Genomic DNA, 11,646 nt, shown 5'->3' on the forward strand with positions numbered 1-11,646 from the left:
GGGGGGGGGGGGGGGGGGGGGGGGAGGAGTTTAATGCAACTCTGTTTTTACAGCATCTTGTTTTAAATTTACTTTCCCCAGGCACGCCTGGGTGGCTCAGCCAGTTGAGCATGAGCATCTGACTTCGGCTCAGGTCATGATCTCACGGTTGGTGGGACTGAGCTCCGTGTCGGGCTCTGCACTGGCCGTATGGCGCCTGCTTGGGACTCTCTCTCTCTCTGTCTCTCTCTGTTCCTCCCCCACTTGTGCTCTCTTTCTCTCTCAAAATTAAAAAAAAAAAAAGTCAGGCAAGTCAGACCTCAAACCCATGACCAATGGGATTACCTGTTTGGGGCACTTGAGGTCTTCCCCATTGAAGAAGCCGATGTTAGAAAGAGTGAAAACAGAGAGAAGAGAGGCACGTAATCACCAAGCAGGGGGATGCTGGGAACCCAGCCTTGTGACTCTACTGACAAAGTGGTGACCACACAGCCAGTTCACAGCCAGTTGGTCTCCAGTCTCGGGATAAATTCCCTCCCTGGAGAATGGGAAACGTCAGATGAAAACTGGGGTTGGTGGAGAAGAGGGCTTGCCAGGACCACCCCCAGCTCAAACAGAGTTTCAGGGCAGCTTGAAAAGTCCACTTCAGCATAGTCTGGGACCAGAGCCAACGCAAGGATGAGGCAAGGGCCTCCAAAGCCAGCACGCAAATATTGAAGCAGTGACAGGCCTTCATGCCGGGAGGCCCCTATTTCACTAACCAAGGAAACCCTTCCAAGCTCTAAAACGTGGCCATAGCAGCAGGACCAGCAGGAAACAGGTCAAGCTCTCTGGCAAGTGAGGGAGGGTTTGAGGGCACCTCCAATCTCTCCATGAGACTAAGAGAAAGGTAGGAACAGGCAGGGACTGGGGACCATCCACACGGTTCCATCACACACAGGAAGGACGGACTGGGACAAAGCAGAGTCTCTGAGGCTGCACTACCCAGGGCACAAATCCTCCAACCTGAGGGAGCAGAAGCTTCCAGAACATAATGAGTAACAGGACGGGAGCAAGGCCCCCCTGACCTGCCTCTCAGGGATAGAGGCACTGCTTGGAAGTGGATTAACCATAGCGCTGGGTTGAATCTAGAAAGGCAAGAAGCCGGGGAGCCTGGTTGGCTCAGTTGGTAGAGCATGAGACTCTTGATCTCGGGATTCTAAGTTCGAGCCCCACGTTGGGTGTAGAGATTACTTTAAAGTAAAATCCTTGGGGTCCCTGGGTGGCTCAGTCAGCTAAGGGTCCAACTTCAGCTCAGGTCATGACCTCATGGTTCATGAGTTTGAGCCCGGCATCATGCTGTTGGTGGAGAACCCGCTTTGGATCCTCTGTCCCCTTCTCTCTCTGCCCCTTCCCCGCTCTCACTCTCTCTCTCTCTCTCAAAAATAGATAAATACATAAACATGAAAAAATAAAATAAAATCCTTAAAGAGGGAAGAAGTCAACGGCTTCCTGGCCCTTTCCAGGGATGGTTACAACTGAAAACAAGATTTTCTGCATGGTGCGCATAGCCTTATAATCTCATTTGCCTGTCACATGGTAATGACCTTTGGCAGCCAGAGCACATGAAGAGAAAAGCTGTGTCTGTACCTAGCCTGGGACGAGTGAATGGAAGAAGTTTTTACTGTTGAAAATGAAAGCATGTACTTTCACACAGCGTTTAATAAACCCAAAGCATATTTGAATGCCAAATCATGGGTCAGGTCGTGAAGACACTGGACAGACACCAACGTGCTATCAAGTTAAGTCGAGAATCATACTTAACCTGGTTTGAGGTCACTCCTGCGCAGTCCTGTTTTGTAGTTCCTGCAATGGGGCAAAAAGGAAGTGAGTCGGGCGTTTTCTTACCTTTGATCCATCAGTGGGACCTCTTGCCAGCACTCCATCAATGCAATTAGTTCCTTCAGGTACTTCTCGAAACTTGATAGCGGTTTGAGGATGTAAGGAAAATCAGCCATCACCTCCTCGATGCTCTCTTCTTTCCCCGATGTGGTATTCTTTCCAGTGGCTGCATTAATAAAACTCTCAAAGATGGGCTGGAACAATGTTCTCGTGGAGTCTACCCACTGAGAGTTGTTCAGGGGAAATTCTTTTCTCAAGAGAGCTATTCTCCTTAACACGATCTGGACTGATTGCTCGAGTTGTTGACGAGTTACATTCGGAATCAGAGATGCGTTGGAAAACAAAGCTTCGCTCAGATCACCTGTTCCACCAGAGACCTCCCCAGCTGTCTCTATGGCTTTCAGAAGGTCATCTGGATGTTGAACCAATGTCAGCAACAGATTAAAGACAGACCTGTTATCCTTCTCTAAGTTACTCCAAAGAGCTTCCAAGGTGAGATCAATCACCATTCTCAAGTACGTCCCTATTTCCGTGCTGTCTCGTGATAGCATTTCATCCAAAAACAGGATCACTTCCTGGGTTCTTTCCCATTTAGTACCTTGAGGGCAACAATGAGTGGGGAGTGGACGAGGGTGCAAGAAGTCTATCTGGTTGATGATACTACTTATAGGAACGAAGCAATCCAAAATTTCTTCCCATAGGTTGACAGAATCCATACTGAATATTTGAGTTGCGTTATTAAAAGCTACCAGAAGAAGCTCCATAGCCCCCAAATTGATTTTCACGGAAGTTAAAAATTCAGCAATTTCTTCCGAAATATCAGAAAAGTCCTTGGACTGGTTCACATGAGAGAATGTGCTAGATGACGTGTTGACAATATCAGAGTCTTGTGAAATATTACGTGTGACCCCAGTCATCCCAAAAGCCAAGTCAAGAAACGGCGTCAACAAGTTGTTTATCTTTTCAGATAGGAAACGGTCTACGTTTTTCAAAGTGGTTATTTCATTCACAGCATTTCGAACACTTTGTTGCAAAACAGAATAGAGACTGTCAAAGAATTTCATGGTGTCATTGGCACTAGAGATGAGATGGGTTTCAAAAATAGTGGCCACCTTCCTGGAAACCTTCTGGGCTAGCCTGACCAGTTCCACGGTGGAGTTCACCAAGGAGGCAAGATCTCTCATGTCGGCAATGTCCCTCACCAGCAAGGTCACGGTGTCAGTCATTTCCAACAGGGGCTCCGGGGCACCACTTTCTCCACCAGCTCTTGAGAGAACACCAAGGAATCTCTTGGTCATTTCTAACGTTGTCCTGTTCCTTAGAGGGAATGAATTATTGATAAAGGAAAGCAGACCAGTGAGATTAGCAAGTATGACTTCTCGGAGTGCGGGATACACGTTATGGAAGCCCCTGTGAGGAGAGTGGGCGAGCACGTCCATGAGCCGTGCTAGCTCTGTGGAAGTTTCTCTCACAAGCTGAAGGGCTGACCTGAGATCGTGATTGAGTTGGAAGAGGTCTTCAGAACTGTTCCCGTGGCGGAGCAAGTGACTCACAACCATAAGAAACTCCAAATTATCTTCCGACTTGTTTGTCCCCGAGGTTTCCCTTGGAAGAGCACTAAATAAATCTCTCATGAACTTCAGTCCTTGATGAATATCAAAATGAAATTGTCCATTGTCTAAAATAAACGGCCTTTGGATGAGATGATGTATAGCGTCCTTTAAACTTGAGAAAATGCTCATCAGTCTGTCGTCTTTCAAGATGGTAAGAAATTGATCCAGTGACAGAATTTCTAGAATTTTATCCTTTGGGACAAAGCTATAAATAAATGTGTTTTAATTTCATGTTCAGCCGTGGGAAGATTAAAACCTAGAGTCACATTTTGGCTGTACAGGAGCATCATGGGGGAATCACACAGTCTGCAAGACAACATGCTAACACACCTTCTAGAAGGTGCCGTTATTTGGCACCAAATAATGAAAAGGGTAGAGAAATGTCATGCATAGTCCCGTCAGGATGCCTCAAACCTAGTCACTTCAAAAGGCACATACTTTGGCTTTTTAGAAAAGACAGGAAGGTGAAATCAATGAAGTGCCTCTCGCTGCAAGAGGGAACATCTTCCCGAACGTTCAAAGTCCTAGCAAATGGCTCAGATAGGTGATGGCTGTGATGCATCAGCGTGGCTAGGCTGAGCGACAGCCCAAGAATCTCTTTGCCATGAGCTGTGGGTCTCCATGAGTGACACAGTGTCTTCCCTCATGACAGTGAAGGATAAAGGGAAGTGGCCAGTTTGCAGCATAAACACTAACCCAGGTGCCATTGGGAAGCGATTTTGCAGATGCAATTAAAGCCCCTGGTGAGTAAACTCTGACTCAGTAAGACAGAATACCGTCCCGGGGGTGGGGTCTGACTTCTCGGTTGGAGGGCGTTCAGGGAGGTTGGAGGGTGTTCAGGGTGGGCATTAAACTTCCCTGACCTAGCAACTCCAAATAGCCCCTGCCTGCCAGTCACCTCCCCTCACCCTTGACTCCCTCCTGCAGACAGTAATTTCCTCCCCATGCTATTCTGCCTGCTTCTAAGCGTGCCTTCCGGACGGCCCATTCTAGTGACTTTGCACCTGCTTAGCTGGCCACTGAAAGCACAGAAGCCAATCCTTGAATTAAATCCTTGTTCTGGTTCGATTTCTGTGGCTGAGCCCTGACTGACACAGACGTCACAGAATGAATTAGAAATTCCCTCCAGCCTTCTCAGTGGCAAGCTTCGAATAGAATGAAAACAAAAACAAAAACAAAACAAACAAAAAGGATATATGAAAAAAATTTAACGTGACTCTCGGTTTTAAAGTTTTAGAATTTTGGGGTGCCTGGGTGGCTCAGTCGGTTGAGCATCCGATGACTCTTGATTTCAGTTTAGGTCATGATCTCTCTCAGTTAAGGGGTTTGAGCCTTGTGTCAGGCTCTGTGCTGACAGTGTGGAGCCTGCTTGGGATTCTCTTTCTCTCTCTCTCTCTCTCTCTCTCTCTCTGTCCCTCCCCTGATTGTGCACACGTTCTTTCTCTCTCTCTCCCTCTCTCTCTCTCAAAATAAATAAACTCTTTAAAAAAGCATTTAAAGTTTTAGAATGTCCTCAATTCCAAATATAAACATCACAGGAGATCAACTGGAATAAAAATATTTAAACCCCTCACTTGTGATGAGACAGTTAATACATCGATTCAATTATGACCGTGTATATGCATCTACATGTATAAGAAATAGGGCTTAAGTTCCACATAAAATAGAATTTCATAACTATTTTCATAACCCAAGAATGTAAGAAAGCATAAGCAATTAATTGCCAGGGGCTAGGTTTCTATAACGTGTTTCCTACTTAGATGACAATCATCAAAATTATCTCAGCTTGAAACTTTAATAAAATGTCCTTTAAGACAAAATTCATGCCAAAGGTGACTCGTAGGTGGTAGGTACAAATGCTGTCACTGATGTTGACACGCTCAGGAAATAAAGCAGATTGTAACGTGTGACAGCCGCATTTACTATACCAAGCAAAAGCAGACTCACCTCATCTCTGCAGCGATGTCTTTGTGGAAGGCCTTCAGCAGAAGAGATAGTCTGTTCTCAGAATTTTCCTCCAGTAAAAACGAGAAGAACGTTTGCAAAAGCTGTTCCATGAAATCCACTGCACTTCGTGGAGGGAGGATTATGCCTGCACCATTTCCTGAAGGAGTCTGGTTCAAGGTGAGGTTAATGAAATTCGTTATCTGAAGGTCAGTATCACTCGAATTTGAGGCTGCCTCCAGAGAACTCCCAGCTAACTTACTGATTGAATTAATTAGGACACTTTCAAAAAGGAATTGAACGAGCGACAAATTAGTTAGCTGCTCTTGGCTTAGCAGTTGTGTCAAATGGGCAACATCGAGGTCACCTTCCCTAGAAATGGCTTTGAGAAAACCCAAAAAGGTAGCAAAATCTTTGATCCACAGAGCTGTATCATCAGTTGCATTCTCACTGGCTGTCAGAAGAAATAATGTCTTAATCATTCTGGAGTCATCTTTGTTCGCACGTTTATGGAGCCAGTTTTTCATGCCCAATAGAAAATCTTCAATGATTTCTGATGTCTTCAGTGACAAGGACCCCAGGCTTTCAAACACACGAGCAAGTTGCAAAGTTATGTTTTGAACAGTCTCTGAACTGATCATTTGAATTTCTTTGTTAATTTCAGAAAGCAGGTGTCTGATAGGAAAGTCGTGGCTTAGCTCTGTCATGATTTGTTCAACCTCAAGCCACAGTTCCTCAAAGTAAGAAGAGTTATAAGTCGCGTCACTTGTTTTAGTAAAGCTTGGTGGTGCTTCTAAACCACTGTCCGTCACGTTAGCATCCAGAAACATCACAAATGGAGAGTCTACAGAATGGGCACCATTTTCTAGGTGCCGATCCCCAGAAAGCAATTTCATGATCCTTTCCAAATTTAAGGAAATCTTATTTTGAACAGATGCCTCTGTGCCTTCGTTAATGTTGAGGATCTTGCTTAAATTGGCTAGTGTATCAAGAATCTTTTCATCTGGTGCAACTTTTGTAAAGCTAACACTTTTCAGTGTTGCTATGATCTGAGAAGCAACTTGCTTTAGGGGGCCGCTGGGACAAAGTTCAGAGATGCCACTGTTGCTTTGATTTCCAGAAGACGGGACAAACGGTAACACTTTATGCCAAAATTCTCGCATGGTTTTTACAAGTGAAGTTTGAACGTGGAAGACTTCGGACAGCTCTAGAAAAATGGAAGTCCAGTCCACTAGTTCATGAATGACACAGACCATCGTCCTAGAAATCTCCTCCTGTGAGCCTTCATCCGAACATTGTAAACCTCCGCCCACGGGAGAGAGGTGGAGCAGGTCGAGTACTCTGGCCACTTTGCTATAAAAGGAAGAAGACGTGAGCTCGTGGGATTTACAGGCTTCTACCTTGGGATCTTGCCTCGATCCAGAAGTCGTGTGATTCCAGCACCAAACCACAGGAAGGCATGTTAAAGCCTCGGAAAGAATTGCTGGTTTATCTGATATCAACTCCACCATGTCCAAAAGAGTTTTTATCACAATAGCAAAGTCTTCCTTGGTGATATTTGAGATGCTGATGCCATGAAGGACAGTGAACTTGTAGACATCCTCGAGGATTTCTGTGATGTTTTTGTCAACTCCTCTCTGCAGGAGCTTCACAGCATGAGGAAGCACGTAGTAGGCATCTACCACCGCGTTAACGTCATCCTTCGGGAACAGGCGTGAGAGCTTGAGCAGGTGATTGACATTCCAAGAATGTGAGCTGTCCACAAATTTTTCCAGCAAGCCAACAAGCAGGTTCGCCCCCAAACGGCCAGGACCCAATCTACTGACGTTCTTAAAGAAATCCGTTAGCGCTTCGCTCATTTGTACAAGTTGGTCGACCAGTAGGTCTATGTCTGGCTTCTTGAGGGTACGCAGGAGAGAAGTTACCTTCTTGAACACTTGACTATTACCTGCATCTCGTGGAATGTTGTGAAGAACTGAGGGTGTCAGGGAGTTGAACACATCCCTCATCAGTTGGATACCAAGTCCTACAGCTTTCGTGATTTTGTGCGGACTCATTTGTGGTGGATGTTGGAGATCATAAGAGAAGTTGAAGGCAAGGTAACTGGCTAACTGATATAATGAATTGCCCAAGCTGTTGACATCCTTTTCTTTTAGACTGGTAGCAAATATGTTGAAAAGCTTCTCAGATGTAGAAGAGGAGTCACTTTCTAGGATGTGAGTGGAGATAGCCTTCATAAGTTTCTGAACTTCCTTCCCCAGAGCTACTAAATGCAGCCAAAGATTTTTAAATTGACTAGGTAAGTCATCTGACATTTCTATGGGTCTTAGAACGAATCCAGTAAAACGTTTCCAGTGGGATTGAGGTACAAAATCAAAGTCTCTTGTCAAGTTGTTGATAATCATCCTTACTTGGTCTGTGGAATCATTTAAAAGAGTTAATAAAATCTCTAATTTAGGTACCTTTTCCTCTTCAAAGACTTCAGTGAGTATCACATTTAGGAAATCAGTTACATTTTTCAATACAGTATTCACGCAATCTGGATCTGACGTGTTGAACGAACAATGAGAGTCCTTTATATTCAGCATCCCAGTAACAAGCTTCAATGTAGAGTTAATTTTGTTCTCTACATCTCTGAAACTCTTCCAAATACCCCGAGGATAACCTTGTGAAACACTGGAGTTATACATCATGTACAGATGGTTCATGATATCTACCCATGCAACACACCCCTTCCGTCTGCTGATTGTGTCCTCGGAGGAAAATGTGGAATTTAACACGGCCAGAATATGTAATGTCCTCTGTGAGATATTTACATGTAATAAGCCATCTTCCAAAATAAACTCGGTAACATTTTGGAAAATATTGGCACAGGACAATAAATCTTGGTCACGTGACACATTTCTAAGCAATAACATTGTTTCTCTTAGCTCGTTGATGACACTTTCAAACTTCACTCCATGATTTGTGAGGTTATTTGAAAGAAAGTGATTTAACAATTGTACGTCTCTGTCGATGTATTCTGAGGTATCGCTTAACTCCATGAAAACGTCAAGCAGAGAATATAAAAACTCTCTGCTGGCATTTGTGTTTAATGGAAATGTCTTTAGCTGACTCAGGGCAGTCTCCATGGTGAAAAGGGATTTCTCTACTTGGTCGGGGTTAAGTGACTTTACACTAACTAAGGCATCACCCACTACTACCCAAAGATCCCTGAGACTCAAAAACTCATCCCAATCATGAAAGCCATCAGCTTGGGTTACATTTTTAAACAAATTCAGTATGAGTCTGGCGGGGTGGTGGGTAGGAAACATTCGTTGGCAGCTTTTAGAAACTTTCACATCACCTTCCAATTCATCCAGAAGCTGAGTGAGGCCATCGTGAAGAGGAGTGAAAATATTCACACCAAACTTGAATATCTGAGATATGCTTCCCCAGATATCAGTCCACATTTGGAGCCACGAGACGGTGCAGCGAACAGCCATTAACTCATTGAACACACTGCCATTCGCGGACAGGTTGGAAAGAATTTGTGCCCACGGAAGAATAAATGAAGACCCTCTGTGTGTTGAATAATTCACGGAAGAAACGTTTTTACTATCCAAAGCAAAGCATTCATTACCCAAAAGGGCTTCTACTGATCCGTTGAAGAACTGGCTCATGTACTGAAAGAAAGAAATACGGAAATCCTCATTGGCCACGAGCAGCTGTTTGAGACCTGTCAACGTAGCATGAATCACTTCCAATTCGGGGCCCTGTGCAGACACCAGGGATTGGGCCTGAAGTTCCAAGTAGTTAAAAAATGAAAGCAACTGCTGACAATAAGATCCCTCTGAAATTCCCTCGAGAACCCCTGTTGTCTCATATAAAAATGCAAATGATTCACTGATGTTCTGGAAATGAAATTGCTTTATGATATCCAAAATGTGTTTTGAGATTTGTGCAAGGGAGGGTAGCAAAGAGTCTGTGCCCTGAATGCTCAAGAATTCAGACATGGATTGGAACCAGGAAGAATAAATCTGCAGAAGCAAAGCTGAATCTTTGTCCTGGAAGACGCTGAGATAGAGCTGAGTCAAGATTTTAGCAACTTCTTGTTTTTCGGGTTCAGGAAAGACTGAGAAACGCTCAGACAGGTTCCGTAAAGCGCAGACTACGTCCAGAGCCTCGGAGACTTGGCCCTGCCTCAGAAATCCGAATTCATAGAGGCTGCTTAGGACCGTTTCACATAAAGGTACAAAGTCCATTTTCACAGATGGTAATGGAGGCCAATCTGAATGGAACAACTGAGAAAAGTTAAAGCTTTTGCTAAGGACCCTCTCGTCTTCTGGAACAGAAAAGTTAAGACCTGTAGTCAAGGTCTCCAGTTTGTCTCTTTCTCCTTTTGAAATGCCATCCGTCCACAACTCCAGGAGCTTGGGATTCATTTCAGAAAGTACTAATTCCATAAATCTCAAAATATCATTTGATTCCTTCTCTGTCCAGAGACGTTCAAGAGCTTGTGCTCTTGCGATCACTGCTTTGCCAAGTTCCAGAAGTTTCTGAGTATCAAGAGCAGATGGGTCTCTCTCTAAACTTCTTGAATGATTTACCCACAAATGGCTTGTGTTCAGAAGAATCTCGGTGGGAGATGGGCGGTCACGGGATTTGGGAACCCGGGGCGAGTCGAAAGGATTAGGCAATAATTTCTCCAGAAATCCCACCAGCGATAAAAAAAAGTGCATTTGCTCGTCCTCCGGGGAGTGCAATCTCTTTTCCATCAGGAGAAGTTCCTTGGAGGAATTCAAGATCCTAAAAGATTAGCGGAATTGTTTCAGTATCCAAAAATAAATTAATAAATAAATTCAAGACGAATTCAATTTATCAACTTTTCAGGGTAATACTCAGACTTATTTAGACTAAAACATAAATGAAGGATTTACCACACAATGTAGGGAATTAAATTAATGTGAGCGTTGGAAGTGTTTTACAAATCCAAAATGCACATACATGTGTTTAGCTTAAAATCTGCTTCCTGCACCAACAACAATGGATTTTAAGTTACTTTACTCCACGATTTCACATGTAGGATTGTTCAAGGTAAGTTTGCTGTGTATGCTGGAAAAATCTCGGGTTTTGATTCCTTATTGTGTCTCACAATGTCTTGGCTGTAGGCGGAGTCCAAATGGCAGAGTGTGTCAGAAACCTCCCCCTATGATTTATGGACGGACGACTGTTGGAATTACCCGTTCCAGAAGCAATTCCAGTGTTCGTTAAACAATGCTGGCACTTCCCACTATTAGAAACTCATTAATTTAGATAGTGTACTTTCTCTCCAGGGGTTAACTTGTAAAATGCAAGGAATTCGCAATGGAGCAACTCGGGGGTTATGACAAAGTCCACACTCGCAAGAGAAATCCACACTTGGAGCCTGGGTGGCTCAGTTGGTTAAGCGTCTGACTTCAGCTCAGGTCATGATCTCGCGGTCCATGAGTTCGAGCCCCATGTCAGGCTCTGTGCTGACAGACCCTGGAGGCTGCTTTGGATTCTGTGTCGCCCTCTCTCTCTCTGCCCCTTCTCCACTCATGCTGTCTCTCTCTCTCAAAAATCAATAAACATTGAAATAAAAGTCAGGGGTACCTGGGTGGCTCAGTCGATTAAGCGTCCAACTTCGGCTCAGGTCATGATCTTACAGTTCCTGAGTTCTAGCCCTGTGTCAGGCTCTGTGCTGACAGCTCGGAGCCTGGAGCCTGCTTCGGATTCTGTGTCTCCCTCTCTCTCTGCCCATCCCCCCTCTCATACTCTGTCTCTACCTCAAAAATAAACATTAAATATTTTTACATAAATAAATGAATGAATAAACATTAAAAATGTTTTTCAATAAATATAAATAAATAAATAAATAGAAGTCCTCACTTGGGAAATGTACTAACTTCCATTAACTCAGGAGCTACCTGTCCACTTTATATATATTTATATGATTTATATTTATATCTATATCTAGATTTATATATCTATACAAATTTATATTTATAAATATATTTATATTTATATAAATATTTATTTATGTATATTTATATCTATATCTTATTATATTCATATTTATATTTATTACAATATATAATATATATTATAATATATTTATTATAATATGTATTATTTATATATTATGCAAATTATATATATTTATATTATCTATATAATATATATTATATATTTATTTACATATATTTATATATCATATAATTTATAT

The 11,646-nt window shown here is 43.2% G+C and overlaps 1 protein-coding gene across 1 annotated transcript in view; it reads right to left on the minus strand.

The window, feature by feature from the left end:
• Positions 1–1,812: 1,812 nt before the first annotated feature.
• LOC125918391 (ATP-binding cassette sub-family A member 13-like) overlaps positions 1,813–11,646 on the minus strand; it is an 11,979-nt gene continuing 2,145 nt past the window's right edge. The window contains exons 2-3 of the mRNA XM_049624391.1: positions 5,421–10,205; positions 1,813–3,678 (exon numbers count right to left, since the gene is read on the minus strand). Of these exons, the coding sequence (XP_049480348.1) occupies positions 1,863–3,678; positions 5,421–10,205 (6,601 nt within the window). The 3' untranslated portion in view covers positions 1,813–1,862. The remainder of the gene's footprint in view (positions 3,679–5,420; positions 10,206–11,646) is intronic.

This window comes from Panthera uncia, unplaced genomic scaffold (assembly GCF_023721935.1).
Source record: "Panthera uncia isolate 11264 unplaced genomic scaffold, Puncia_PCG_1.0 HiC_scaffold_732, whole genome shotgun sequence".
Taxonomy (NCBI): domain Eukaryota; kingdom Metazoa; phylum Chordata; class Mammalia; order Carnivora; family Felidae; genus Panthera; species Panthera uncia.